At 40.1% G+C, this 15,715-nt stretch overlaps 1 protein-coding gene across 1 annotated transcript; it reads right to left on the bottom strand.

Moving 5' to 3' along the window:
• Positions 1–2,330: 2,330 nt before the first annotated feature.
• Positions 2,331–15,680, bottom strand: PRXL2C (peroxiredoxin like 2C). The gene is made up of 6 exons (XM_075549817.1): positions 15,466–15,680; positions 15,039–15,107; positions 14,007–14,060; positions 13,746–13,851; positions 8,858–8,989; positions 2,331–4,769 (listed from the first exon to the last, which is right to left on the bottom strand). The coding sequence occupies exons 1-6, from the start codon at positions 15,655–15,657 to the stop codon at positions 4,642–4,644; spliced, it is 681 nt and encodes a 226-aa protein (XP_075405932.1). The 5' UTR covers positions 15,658–15,680; the 3' UTR covers positions 2,331–4,641.
• Between the last annotated feature and the right edge of the window lie 35 nt (positions 15,681–15,715).

Raw genomic sequence — 15,715 nt, 5'->3', positions numbered from 1 at the left:
TCAGAAGAATGGGAATTTCAGAGCACTTCATTGTGCTCGTGTGGAACCTGTACATAGACCAAGAGGCCATTTTTAAAATAGAAAAAGAGAATACAAAATGGTTTAACATCAGGAAAGGTGTGTGTCAGGGTTATATCCTTTCAACATACTTATTCAATGTGTAGGAGGAGCAAATTATCTGAGAAGCTGGACTGTATGCAAAAGTGGCATCAAGTTTGGAGAAAGGTTTATTAACAACCTGAGATAAGCAGATGACAAAACCTTGCTTGCTTTCAGCAATTAGGCTTTGAAGCACTTGCTGTTAAAGTCAAAGACTGTGGGGGAATGGCCAGCCCCACACAACTAATCACAGGTTTAATAGGTGCAACTGTACGGTGATAATAAGTAAAGATTATAGTAAAGTCAAGGAAAGCATGAGAGATAGAGATTTAAATAATGGAGTCAGACACATTTCAGAGAAGCATGTTCACCTCAGACCCACTTGATGTTCCACGTGGAGATGGGAGACCTGAGGGCAGTAGAGAAGGGGAAATGAAATAGGGGAGCGAGGATGGGGGAGGGGGGAAAAGCTGACCAGAGATCAAGGGGGATCTTTATTGCTAAACCAGGCTTATATACCTTTGGCGGGGGGCATGCAAGCCCCCTAATTACAGTTAAAACATACATCACAGGAAGGGGTTGCACTAGGTTATACAGCACTGAGAGGGGGACAATCTAGGGATATACATGCAATAGGAAGAGGAGGGATTGGGGATATACATGTGACAAGATGGGAGGATCCTAGATTCAGGATAGCAGCCTAACTTTGAATGTCACTGAGCAGGTTTGACCTGTTCTCTGGATCTCCATAGAACCCCGTTATCAGTAGGGTGTAAACCCCACCTACAGGGACCAGACTAATGGTCACAGCCTTTAGGGAAAAGTAGCCCATTGTCCTTAACAGCAGGGAATGGGCCCTACCTGTGGTGGGACCAGACAGTAGTCTGGCAACTGACTGCCTTCAGGGAGGTAATATTGGGTGCAAGCAGTGTCCTGAGTCTAACATATACTTGGGAGAAATCTGTTTCCCACAAAAGATGACAACCTTCAGTATGGACTGAAACTCAATGTAAAGAAAACAAGAATTCTACAACTGGACCAATAGACATCATGATAAAGTGAAAATTTTAAGGTGTTAAAAATTGTGTTTTACTTAGAGTCACAATCAATGCGCATGGAAGCAGCAGTCGGGAAATGAATGCATTGCATTGGGCAAATGTGCTGCACAAGGCTTCTTTAAAGAGTTGAAGAACAAGGATGTCACCTTGGGGACTAGGGTGCGCCTAACCCAGGATGGTATTTTCAGTCATGCCATACAGATTTGAAAGTTGTATAATGAATAGGGACTACCACAGACCTACTGCATTTGAATTATGATGTTGGCAGAGAATATTGAAAGTATTGAGCTGCCAGAATAACATCTATCTTGGAAGAAGTAGAGCCAGAATGCTCCTTAAAGATGGTGAGACTTCACTTCACATACTTTAGAAATATGCAAATATAAGACCCTGGGAAAACATCAGCAAAGAGGAAGCCCTCAAGGAGACTGGCGCAGTGAGTGCAAGAACGAGCTCAAGCACGCCAACTGTGAGGACGGCGCAGGACCAGGCGGCGATCCGTTCCATCCTACACAGGGGTCACTATGAGCTGGGCTGACTTGATGGCATCGATCAATGTGGTGCAAATTGCAGTAGTACATTGTCATTTGATTTCTTGACCACTAATTTAAAAACCCATAGGCATCAAGTCAGTTCCAACTATTAGCAACCCTATAGGGCAGAGCAGAACTGTTCCCTAAGGTTTCTAACACAGTGCAAGGCTTCAAAATATTTGTGGAAAAATGGAATGGGAAGATAATGGAATTTTCCATGAGCAATTTGAAGGCCCTTGTAAATGCTGACAGAACCTTTGTTCCATGGGGAAGGTGGCAGGTATGAAATGCCAACATATTGTTAATAGACAAACACCTAATCCAGTGCTCCACTAGGGCCCCAGTTGATACTTTAGTGCCTCTCAAAAATTATATCATCAAAGGGTTAGATGTTATTATTCAAGAATTTCTCTGTATGATCATTGATAGCTGGAAGTTTCTTCAGAATTTCAAGTCCAGAATAATCTTGGATACAGAGGTGTGTGTGTGTGTGTGTGTGTGTGTGTGTGTGTGTAATAAATACATGAATTTTTGTATAAGCTTGGATTCAGTAGTTTTAAGTCTAAAATCAGCAAAAGGATCTGAGTCATCAGTCTTTCATAACCATAAAAAATACAATACAGCTTAATTTTACCTTTTATGAGCAAATTCATTTTTTATTAAAATATGGCTGTCCATGTACATGAATGTGAAAATACATTAAAACATTTGGAGATTATATCTATCTATATACACACTGTGTATGCTTTACACATAAGCATTATAAATTTAAAGCACTAGTATACTTGTTAATAATTACCAATAGTTTGACTGTGCTTAGGCCTCCCATTTGAATTTCTGGAACATGTGAAAACATAGTAAGGTTCTAGAAAAATAAAGATGGAAATAGCCCTCTACTCTGCCATCAATTCAATTCAGACTCATAGTGACCCTGTAGGGCAGAGCTGCTCCACAGGGTTTCCAAAGTATAAACATTATGGAAGCTGACAGCCTCATCTTTTTCCTGTGGAGTAACTTATGTGTTCAAACCATTTAACGCTCAATGCACTACACCACTAGGTTACTTTTAATAGTCCTCTAGGTAACTGTATAGCAGCTCTGGTGGCAGAGTGCTTCCATATTGGGCTCCTAACCTCAGTAGTTCAAAACCCCAAGCGGCTCCATGGGAGAAAGAGGAAGCTTTCTACTCTATAGAGTTACAGTCCTGTAAACCTAAGAGACAATTTTATCCTGTCCTATCAAGTCACTATAAGTCAGAATCAACTTGATGGCAGTAACACTGAGAGTTGTTTTGAGTTCTAGATACATGCACTGGTGGTACAGTGGTTTATGCATTACTAACCACAATGTCAGCAGTTCAAATTCACGAGTTAGTCCAGAGGAAAAAGGTAAGATTTTCTGTCCCCAACACCCACAGGGAGTGTTACTCTGTTCTACAGTTGGAATTTACTCAATGGCAGTAAGTTTAGTTTTTTCTTGAGATAAATATAATTTGAAGGTGAGAAATAAAACAGATGTAGCTGCTTCTAGCTAGGAACATATAACCAAGCCACAGTGTCCATTAAAAATATGTGAAAAAATTTAAGTTCTTTCCCTAAAGCATACTAACCATATTTCTATAATTCCTTAGAGTAAGTTATATAGAAACATTTTAGATACTTGCCTTAAAATATAAGAAATGAGAAAGTTTCTTCTTTTAAACTTACAGTGGATGTGTGGTAACAAGATTGTCTGAACATGGGCCAGTTCAAAGGGATTTGGTTTACCACATTTTCTCCAAAGGAAGCAGCTAGGAATGAAAGCATGTAGGTTGCAGGCTATTTAATCTATAACTTGTTATTAAGGAGTAGTTTCTTCATGTCATTTTTGAAGATTTTTCCCCCTGGCCTTACTAATTCAATCTTGCTCATAATAGAAAAGTTAGAATATAAAAAGTGCAGGGGAAAAGTAAAAATACCTGTAATCCTCCCATTAGGCCCTTAAAATTAATATTCTGGTATGTTTATTTCTTACTATGTTAAAACATAGCAAGGTCCTTTTTCTAAGCATACAAAAAATATACATACATATAAAAATGAATTACATCATTCACACTGTGTTAGTCTGGGTAAACTAGGGAAACAAATTCACAGAAACTAATATATATATAAAGGGTGTCTACATTAAGAAAGCATTCCAACCCAGTGTTGTCAAAGCCTTTAAGTCCAACATTAGACCATATGTCTTAACACCAATCTACAAAGGTCTCCTGAATTTCACAAAACACATGCAATGATGCCGACTATAGGAAGAAAGCCGAATCAGTGAGTGTGTAAGCATCGCAGGGCTGGTAGGGATCTCCACAAGACTGCTCCAGCACCCAGGGCTGCATCAGGGTTGGTCTTCAGTTATTCATGTGTGACTTCTTTAGGGATGTCTTGCAGGAAGTGAGCCTTGCCAGCTGAAGCAGGGAACTGGCTAAGGCAGCTGCACCTTTGTCCCATCATCAGAAAGGAAGAGAGAGATCGGAGAACTAGGAAGGTGAGGCTCACCGAGCCATTTATCTCTCCTCCCTACAATTAATCTCACATGTGTTTATCAGCCAGAATGGCACAATAAACCTTAGCTATCTCAACAGTTTGAGAGTTTGCATTTTTTTCCTAATTAAAAAAATGGTCTTGAGTTGCTTTCTCTTGCACCTACATATTCTTCTAAGAATTTATGACATCAAAGGCCAAAAAATAAAGCTTTCTTTAAATGACTATATCATAATGTGAAAAATATAAGAATGTTATTTATAACATTTAAAAATGTTATGCAAAATCATACAATTCAATTAGTATATCATTTCTATCGTTTTATGACTTCTCAGAAGCTAGTAGAGTGAATAAGTTAGACAAGGAAACTGTGTCACAAATATTTAAAGTCATATTGCTAATGTGCCAATTAGACGCTATAGATTGTATATGAAGTCACACATGAATAACTGAAGATCTATTTGTAAAGTTGATATGCTGAACTCCTACAAGCTGTAAAACAGAGTTGATGGGTTTGTGATCCAACCTATTCCTGTCACGGTGTATAAAATGGATGTTATTACCTGGAAGACAATAAGAATAAAGAGCTGAAGTTGGCATGTGATTGGTAGATTTATTGCTTACTACAACCAAGGGCATTTCCCAACTTTTAATTAGTCCAGAGGAAAAACATTAATGACCTGGAGTACATGATGTTCGTTATATAATGGCATAATATTTTAAATTATGACAAGGATGATGACAAGGATGATGGTTAAATAAGAGTGATATTTAATATTCTATGTGGTCCAAGGGGAATGATTTTAAAATTATAACCTTGTTAGGTTTTGTTAAATAAAATTAAATCAAATGACAGACCTAGGAATTAACATAGAAATCAAGTAGAAAAATCACATCTTCTTAAATATATGAATAGCTCACTGATAACACCTACTCCTAAATACTGATTTAATACATTATCTGCATTATAACCAACGCTCAAAAGAAGTCAACAATAAGGACATTAATATAATCCAATTATAGTATATTTGCTCAAGTAATTTTAACTTAAAAAAAGGGATTAACTAAATATCATAAGACATGTTTTTGGCATTGTGTTTACTTGTAGTCTCAAGTAATCATGAAGCTTACTATCATAAATTGGTGTACTATCAAATAAAGCACTGTGAAATATGTTATCCATGATAATAGATTTATATAAACTTATCACGATTTTTTTCATGAGAAGAGTTACGTTCTTTTCACCAACAACATGCTCTCTGTTCCATTTGTTCACAGCTGTGCGGCCTACACATAAGGAAGGCCCTTCACTCAGTCTTTATTCTTTTTTTTTTCTTATTCCTTCTCATTTTTATTTTTTTTTCTAAAAAATCAATTTATTGGGGCCTTTTACAATTCTTTTTTTTTTTAACAATTTATTGGGGCTCATACAATTCTTATCACAGCTCATACATATACATACATCAATTGTATAAAGCACATCTGTACAGTCTTTGCCCTAATCATTTTTTTCTCCTCTTTTCTTTTTTTACATTTTATTAGGGACTCATACAAATCTTATCACCATCCATACATGTACATACATCAATTGTATAAAGCACATCCATACATTCCCTGCCCCAATCATTCTCAAGGCATTTGCTCTCCACTTAAGCCCCTTGCATCAGGTCCTCTTTTTTTTTCCCCTCCCTCCCCTTTCCCCCCTCCCTCATGTGCCCTTGGTAATTTATACATCGTTATTTTGTCATATCTTGTCCTATCCAGAGTCTCCCTTCCCCCCTTCTCTGCTGTCCCTTTCCCAGGGAAGAGGTCACATGTGGATCCTTGCAATCAGTTCCCCCTTTCCAACCCACTCACCCTCCCCTCTCCCAGCATCGTCCCTCACACCCTTGGTCCTGAAGGTATCATCCACCCTGGATTCCCTGTACCTCCAGCCCTCGTAGGTACCAGTGTACAGCCTCTGTCCTATCTAGCCCTTCAAGGTAGAATTCGGATCATGGTAGTTGGGGGGAGGAAGCATCCAGGATCTGGGGGAAAGCTGTGTTCTTCATCGGTACTACCTCGCACCCTAATTAACCCATCTCCTCTCCTAAACGCCTCTATGAGGGGATCTCCAGTGGCCGACACTTGGGCCTTGGGTCTCCACTCTGCACTTCCCCCTTCATTTAATATGGTAATATATATACATATATACATATACACATATATACACATACATACACACACTTATATCGTTTTTTGTGTGTTTTTTTTGCATGATGCCTTATACCTGGTCCCTTGGCACCTCGTGATCGCACTGGCCGGTGTGCTTCTTCCATGTGGGCTTTTTTGCTTCTGAGCTAGATGGCCGCTTGTTCACCTTCAAGCCTTTAAGACCCCAGACACTATCTTTTTTGATAGCCGGGCACCATCAGCTTTCTTCACCACATTTGCTTATGCACCCATTTGTCTTCAGCGATCCTATCATGGAGGTGTGCAGTCAATGATAAGATTTTTTGTTCTTTGATGCCTGGTAACTGATCCCTTTGGGACCACTCGATCACACAGGCTGGTGTGTTCTTCCATGTGGACTTTGTTGCTTCTGAGCTAGATGGCCGCTTGTTTATCTTCAAGCCTTTAAGACCCCAGTCACTATCTCTTTTGATAGCCGGGCACCATCAGCTTTCTTCACCACATTTACTTGTTCACCCACTTTGGCTCCAGCCGTTGTGTCGGGAGAGTGAGCATCATAGAGTTCCAATTTAATAAAAGAAGGTATTCATGCATAGAGGGAGTGTTTGAGTAGAGGCCCAAGGTCCTTCCGCCACCAGTCTTTATTCTTATGTACTGGAGGTATGGTCAAATGTGCAGTCCAATGAAGAATTAAAAATACTTTCTTCAGCTTTGAGGATGGAAATGGGGTATTGAAAAATGTAGCTCAATTTCATTCTGGGTTAGTTTATAAGACTCATTATTTTCAAAAAGGAGGACTTCTTGTTCAGTTAACTGGTGTATATTCATGGGAAGTTTAAGGAAGATTAAATGAACAATTTTAATGATAGTGTTTCTGCTACAAAAGACAAAAATCATAATACTTCATAAACATTCTTCTAAAATCTTTCCACAGCTGGAATTTATGAAAAATCTTAATTCTGTAACTCTTAGAAACTATACTCACTAAAGTGGACAATCTTAAAGAACTCCCAAGAAAAGTCAGTTTACAGTGTAGTGGCATAGGCTTGTTGTCCAATGTGGATGTTTGTCTTTCATGAAACATGGTAGAGATACAATGGCAGAAGGGACCCTGGTGGTGGTTCGGTTTAAACTCACCAACTACTCTGAGGGAAGAAGATGAGATTGCTCATGTAAAGTTTTATAGGACACTTTATAGGGTACCACGGATGGGAATCAACTTGATGGCAGGGGGGTGGCGAGATGCACCACAGCTTCAGCAGAGAGAAGCCAAAGGAGTTTCAGGTAATCCAAACTGACCAATAACACTGCTAAAAATACATAGTGCATGGCTGAGTACTTACTTGTGATTGCTATTTTATAAACAAGTGCTTTTATAATAAACACCTGGGGGCGGGGGCAATGGTTCTCAATGAATAAGATGATGAATTCTGTTTTCCGTCCATGCTTTTAAGCACAGAGCATGCCTTTGCCAGAAATTTATTTGAGAGAAATACCAAGACTTTCATTGACTCCCACCCCGCAAAAAAAAAAAAAAAAAGTTTGAGACCATCCTTCCCTATTGTGAAATGTTCAGGAGCCCTGGTGGTGGGGGTTAAGCAAAAGCTGCTAACCTCGAGGTTAGCAGTTCAAAACCACTAGTCACAGTGTTGGAAACCCACAGGACAGTTCGACTCGTTTTATAGAGTTGCTATTGATTGAATCAGAAGTGACCTGATGGCACCAAGTTTGTTTTGTATTTTTTTGGTGAATGTCTACCTCCACTAAAATTATTATTATTATTTTATGATATCTTATTGTGGTTCGGGTGAAAGTTTACAGAGAAAATTGGGTTCCCAGGTTAAATGTTTTTTAAACAAAATTTTGTGACACTGGGTACAATTTTCACAATGTCAGCATTCTCCATATTCATTATTTCCATCGATCTAGCTTCCATGGCCCTTCCATCGAAACTTTAAAAGAAGAGTTACTATTTTGTTATCTGCTATCAAGTTAATTCTAATTCGTCACAATACTGCATGCATAAAATAAAACTGCTCTAGTGTTTCCAAGGCTGTGACTTTTCAAAAGCAGATCGCTAGATAAGTCTTCTGAGGTGTCTTTGGATGGGCTTAAACCACCAACCTTTCAGCTGTAGTAGTTAAGTGCTGAATCGCTTATATGACATAGGGACGCCTAAACAATGTACAAGTCACCAAATCAGGTTTATACATTTGACTTTCCCTCTCTAAAGTACCTGCCATCAATCAAGAATGGAACTATGGGTACATTTTATGAACCAAAAAGACATTACAATACACAGGAGTCTTTGGAAGGGAAGGGAGATGAGGTGGGGGAGCGTTCTACAAAACACAGCACTCTGCATAACTATAAAGTCATGCTCCCTATTTTTACATGGTGTCTATTTTATGAAGAAAGGAGGGGGAATCTGGACGTCTAAAGAGTACTGGCAACATATACCTGAATCTTTGATACTTACCTGGACCTAAAATGAGGGCTCCTCCTTGCTGAGCTGGGTCTCCTTGAAAATCAAACAGAGGTCCAGTCACTGCACGCCACATGCTCTGAATGCTTCCCGAGAGGAGATTTGATTTCACGTGGGGACTCTGCCCTGAGATATAAGGAATTGTCTTTAAATGTTATTCTATATTTATTAGCTTAGGAAGAATATGCTCTTCCTTATGTGCCATTTTACTTTCTACTAATATTTTTTCCCCCTTTCAAAGCACGGATTCTCTACCTTTTCACTATTGACATTTTGGACCAGGTAATTTTTTGCCCTGTTTGTGCATTCATAAAATTTCAGTGACGCTTCTGGCTTCTACTGACTGGATGCCAGTGGTATCCCCTTAGCCAATTGTGACAACCAAAACTGTCTAGACATTGCCTAATATCCCATGTGACCATTCCTATTGGAGAACCACTATCTGAAAGGCAGAAGTGATAAGAGAGCCAGATGATTTACTGCCAAACATACACAAAAGAGCTGCTAGAGATTTCTCACACTGGTAGTATTTTCTTTTAATTCCCCATTTATTTCTGTTTAGTCTCTTAACCTATTAGAGATAGCTAATACTAATTTTCAAAATACACAGCTAGTACAGGCAGCTTTCCCCTTCTTCCTCACTTTCCATCCATCCACCTTGTCTGAACCAGAACAAAACTCTCTGCTCTTTTCAAACTCAACATTTTAATTCTTTTCGTACTTATTTTTCTTCTATGACTGTCTTTTGAATCTTGATTTTGGCTTTTTATGATGAAGGTGATTTTGCAATCTTTTACCTGCCTTATATCCTGATCTTTCCAAATATTTATTATTTCCCATTATCTTCTTGCATTTTTTGCAATTAGGATTGGCATTCATCTATCTAAGAAAATTAAAACAGGCTCATTACCTTAAAGATAAAGCTAAAAGACTAAGCATTGAAGAGGAGAAACAGTTACTGTTAATTTAGATAAGTGAGAAACAACGCGATAACGTATCAGAGACAGTGGAATAAGTGGCTTTAGTGGCTTTACTGATAAGGCTCAAATCCTCCAGTGATTTAATGAAAATTGTTTCAAGCGTGAGTCCTGAGCAGCCCAAAGTGTTCAAAGCTTTCAAACCCTGGTTGGTTTGAGAAATTAAAAAAAAAAAAAAAAAGAGGCAGACACAGTGTAGCATGTATACACAGTGTCGTGAGACATGGGGGAGGAACAAGTGCAAATAAAGAGCAAGCCGATAAATTTGTAGCCGAATTTGCTGCTAATGTGGACTCTGAGGGTTTCATTTTCCAGCAAGTATCTGTGATGAAACTGGGCTTTTTGGAAAAAAATGTCCAATAGGACTTTCATTACTAAAGAGGAAAAGGCATTTCCAGGCCACAAGCCTGTGAAAAATAACTCGCTCTGTTGAGGTGTTGGAATGCTAGTGGGGGTTTTAATGTGAAGCCCATGTTACTGTATCATTCTGAAAACCCACCTGTTGTTTTTTAACAAAACATAATGAAGAATAAGTTAATTTTATTCCCTGTATTATGTTTTGATAGTTAATATAATTATTTATTGTGTTTAGATGTTTCAAGAAGTACTTCCACATAACTAGTGTTAAAGTCCTAGAAAAATGAATTTATAAGTATAATTTTTGGACCTCAGAACCAATCATTTGTTTTTTCATGATTTTTCTTATGGGGAAAATATGCTCAGTTTTTTAACTTTTTGGTTTTCAAACACAATTCTGGAAAGAACTGAGTTCTACAAGCAAGGTTTCACTGTATTACTTTTATTTTTGTTACAAAAGTAAAATGCATTCACTAAAAAATACAACTCACTTTCCTCTCATCTTTTGGGTAACTACTGCAGCATCTTCTAAAGCATCTTTCAGCACATATGTACGAGCCCTTTCTACCACTTGTCGGTCAGTTTGTTGTACTGGGGTGGTTTGTGTGTTGCTGTGAGGCTGGAAGCTATGTCACGAGTATTTCAAATGCCATTAGGGTCACCCAAAGTAAACAGGTTTCAATAGATCTTCCAGACTAAGAAGAGACTATGAATAAGGAAGAGGTTGTCCACGTCCAAGGAATGACAGATCGAAAAGGAATGGCATTGCATTTATAATCATAAAGGACATTTCAAGATCCATATCTTATCGTGATAGGACAATAGCTATCCATATACAGGAAAATCCAGTCAATACAACTATTGTTCACATTTATGCACCAACCACTAAAGCTAGTAATCGGAATGCGAACGTTGAAGACAATGAGGAGGAAACAATAGTTGGAAAATATGGTCTTAGTGATAGAAGTGAAGCTGGAGATCACATGACAAAATTTGCAAAACTAATGACGTTTTCATTGCAAATACCTTTTTTCAACAACACAGAAGATCACTATGATTATATCTGTGGGACAAGTTAATGGGGAAGGTCAGTATCAGATAGACTGAGGAACTGCTCATATATAAGTTCCGAATGAAGCATTAAGAGAGAGAAATGACCAAGGGTCCAAGTACAAAGCAAATGTTTTGAAAATGATGATGGCAACAAATGTACAAATATGCGTGACTCAATGGATGCATGTATGGATTGTGATACGAGTTGTATGAGCCCCAATAAAATGATCTTTAAAAGGAGAGAGAGAAAAATGAGAAATTTAAAACAATTCCACAAGAGTAAAAAACAACCTTGAGTATATCCCACTTGAATTTCATGAACAAATTTGACACACTGAGCACTAATGACAGAAAGCCTAAGGAGTTGTGGGATGACCTTCAGAGCATCGTATACAAAGAAATCAAACCAAAACACTCACAGCCACGGAGTCCCTTCCAACTCACAGTGACACTAGGACAGAGTAGAACTGCTCCTCTGGGTTGATGAAATTTTTTCCCTACTGTGTGGGGGAGTAAAAAGCCTCATCTTTATCCAGAGGTGATTTCAAGCCGCTGGTCTTCTTTCTGGTTGGCAGCCCAATGCCGAACCCACTACCATCCAGCCCAGGCTCCAGGAACAAAAGGTGATCAGAAAGAGAAGAAAGACCAAAGTAAATGTCAGAGGAGACTCTGAACCTTGCTCTTTGTTGCTGAGTAGCTAAGGCAAATGGAAGAAATGATTAAGCCAAAGGGCTGAACAGAAAATTTCAAAGGGCAGCTGGGAAGACAAAGTCAAATATTATAATGAAATATACAAAGATTTACTAGAGTTAGAAAACCAAAAAAGGAAAAACATATTCAGCATATCTTATACTGAAAGAACTTACGAAGAAATTCATGCCTTTCGTGGAAATATTCAAAAGTCTAGAGGCAAAATGTTGAATGTTGCAGGAAACATCAAAAGAAGATGGGAAAAAATAGTCACTGTACCCACAGGAACTACTGGGATATTCCACCATTTCCAGAGGCAGCATATGAGTAAGAACAAATGGTACTGAATGAAAAAATCCAAGCTGTACTGAGAGCATTAAGTGAAAAACCAGGCTGAAAGAATACTGCATTAAGGTTGGATCTTCTCACCATACTTACTCAGTCTGCATGCTGAGCAAATCGTCAGAGAAGCTGGCTTATATGAAGAAGAACGTGGCATCGGGATTAGAGGAAGGCTTGTTAACAACCTGAAATATCCAGATGACACAACCTTGCTTGCTGAAAGTGAGAACTTGACATACTTGCTGATGAAGATCAAGGATTGCTGACCTTCAACATGGATCACAGCTCAACATAAAGAAAACCAAAATCCTCACAACTGGACCAAGAGATAACATCATGATACAAGAGGAAAGACTTCAGATGAAAAGAATTTTATCTTGCTTGAATCCACCATCAGTGCTCATGGAAGCAGCAGTTATGAGATCAAAGGATGCACTGCATTGGCTAAAACCACTGCCCAAGCAAGCCCTCTTTAAAGTGCTGAAATGCAAGAATGTCACTTTAAGGATTAAGCTGCCCCACCCACCCACCCAAGCCATGGTATTTTCAGTCACATCATATGACTGTGAAAGGTGGACATTGAATAAGGAAAATCCAAAAATAACTGATGCATTGGAATTATAGAGCTGGAGAAGAATATTGAAAGTCTCGGAAGAAATAGAGCCAAATGTGCTCAGCCAGAAAACGCCTTGGAGGCAAGGATGGTGAGACTTTGGACATGTTGTCAGGAGACCAGTGCTTGGACAAGGACACCGTGCTTTGGACAGTGAAAAACGAGAAAGGGCAGCAAAAAGAGAGAAAGACCTTCAACAAGATGGGCCGACACAGTGGCTGCATCGATGGGCTCAAACAGAAGAATTGTGAGGACGTGAAAGGAATTATGAAGACAGCACAGGACTGGAAAGAATTTTGTTCTGTTGCACATAAGGCTGCTATGAGTTGGAACCAACTTGACAGCACATAACAACAAAATATACAATATCCTTGAGTCTGTGAAGGTAGTTTTTGTTTTCAAAACATTGTTTTACAATTTTTTTTTCAGTCAGTAGGTACTCCACCTATAATCTGGGTCATTATACTCAAGAAATGAATTCTTGGGGACCTGCATACCTGTACCACTTCATAAAAACAAAACCAAGCAAAGCAAACCCACTGCCTTCAAGCTGAATCTGACTCACCAAGAAGCTATAGGACAGAGTAGAATTGCCCCTTCATGTTTCCAAGACGAACCTTTATGACAGCAGATGTCCTAGCTTTCTTCTGAGGAGCAGTTGGAAGGATTGGGCTTCCAACTTGGCAGTAAGCAGCCTAACACTTAACCCACCAAGCCACCAAGGTTCCTTGAACCACTTAACAGAATCACAAAAGAAGTATGAGTTATGAGCTTACCATTCATTCTCTTAAACATATGCATCAAACATGAAAATAAACCAGTAGTATTTTCTACTTAAGATCTATCATACCTGAGGAGACAATTTCTTCACCTCTTTTCATTCCCAATCTTTTATAAATTTCTCTCTCGGGGTCAACATAGATTTCATGAGCATACCCAGTTAGTTTGCAAAAAGGCTAAAAAAAAAAAAGTTGGGACTTCAATAAATCAGTGAATAGTAACAAAATTCACCCTAATTGTAGCAAATTTAACCATTCGAGTACTCCAATAATATATTTTTTATGTATTAAACAGAGTTACTCTGTTAATTTCCCATTTGCTAAATACTTACCTCAATATGATGATAGGATGACTGTCCAATCACTATCAGGGTGACAGATGCTTCCTTTTAGAAAAAATAAAGAACATGTACATGTTAGAAATCATATTGTCTATGACTTGCCTTGTGGTCCATTCTAGTGTCACCTACAGGCTCAGGAATAAACAGCAAACGTGATGCGAGTCAAATGAAAGACGTACTAAATACACCAAAACGTTCATGTTAATTGGCTCCTTGATGAGTAAGAATTTTAAACCGACATAGTAATTTTAGAGTCACTGCACAGATATGCATAAAATAGATGAAAAACTAAGCCTGCTTATTTAATCAAGTTTATTTTTTTCACAGTTGAATTGACAAGGTCTGTAAAAAGAGATCTGAGTTTCATAAAAGTTGCCCAATAACTTCACCCAAAAGCTTACCTGGAAATAAAACTAATATGACTCAATTAATCGGGAATGGAGATACCCATCGATTAACAGATACAAAATTCTGCCTTTAACATTTTTTTTCTGTAATGAACAGAACAACTAAAGAGTGTGGTAAGAAAATTCAGGAAATGCAGATCATTTCCATTGAACGTGTGAGAATTAGACGGGTCAGTAGGGGGCTCTGGAGGCACAATCGGCTCCGAAGTATTGTGCTGCAGACTTCAACCCAGCCATGTGAAACCACCAGCAGCTCTTGGAAGAAAGACAGGACTTTTTATGACGTGAAGATTTACAGTCTTGGAAACCCGCAGGAGCAATTTTACTCCATGTTACTCGGCTCAACGCAAAGAGTCGATAGTAGTGAGCCTTTTTAGTTAAGCAGGTTAGTAAGATAAAATATGCATTGTGGCTATTAAATTTATAAGCAGACCACAATGAATAAATAAGGGCACACATAGATTTCTCATGCCATCTCCTTTGGCCGTGCCAGGGGGCTGTGTGAGGAGTCCAGGCAAGCAGTGGACTCCGCACCTCCCGCTGCATTGTAAATGACCAGTGTCTCTCTAAGATGGTCCTGCAACAGCATCCCTGCTCCTAACTGCTGAAAACTTACTTCTAAGAAACTCTTGGGGATTTTGGCCAGATCTTCTACGTATTCCTTGCAGATGTAACACAGGAAATGCTGGAATCCCAACAGGGCAGAAAAGGAAGTTAGCAACGGAAACACCTTCAGGGCCCCCACCAAACCCTCACAGTCAGTCCTGCCCACGGAGCAGTCCGATCAGGCTGCCGGCAGTCCCTCCACACCCACCCCACCCCACCCCACCCACTCCACCCTACGGCTGCGCCTCGCGCTGGGAAGACGACCCCTGCATGCGTGGCTGCTTTCCCCAGGGAAGCGAGGGGACGCCTCTTGCAGAAGGACGCCCTCGGCGGGGGGCGATTTTAGAAGGACCCCCTAGGCGGAGGGGGGCTCTCGGAGGAGCGCTACATGCCCCGCAAGGCCCACCCTCCACCCGCGCCTGCCGCCGCCGCCTCACCCGCACGAAGATGACCACGGCGCGGCGCTCCCGGAACAGCTCGCCGAACAGCACCCGGTGGCCGGCGGCGTCCTGCACGGGCAGCTCGGCCACCGCGGCGGCAAGGGTGCGCTCGCACGTCGGGCCCACGGGGCCGGGGGCCAGGGCGGCGCACCAGCTGACCTGCCGCGTGACCGGGGCCGCGGCGGCCATGACCGCGGCGTGGGAGGGGCGGGGCCGGCGCGTGCCCGGGGCGTGGGGGCGCGGGGGC

Source organism: Tenrec ecaudatus, chromosome 5 (assembly GCF_050624435.1).
Source record: "Tenrec ecaudatus isolate mTenEca1 chromosome 5, mTenEca1.hap1, whole genome shotgun sequence".
NCBI lineage: Eukaryota > Metazoa > Chordata > Mammalia > Afrosoricida > Tenrecidae > Tenrec > Tenrec ecaudatus.
This window is presented reverse-complemented; position numbering and strand designations above follow the sequence as displayed.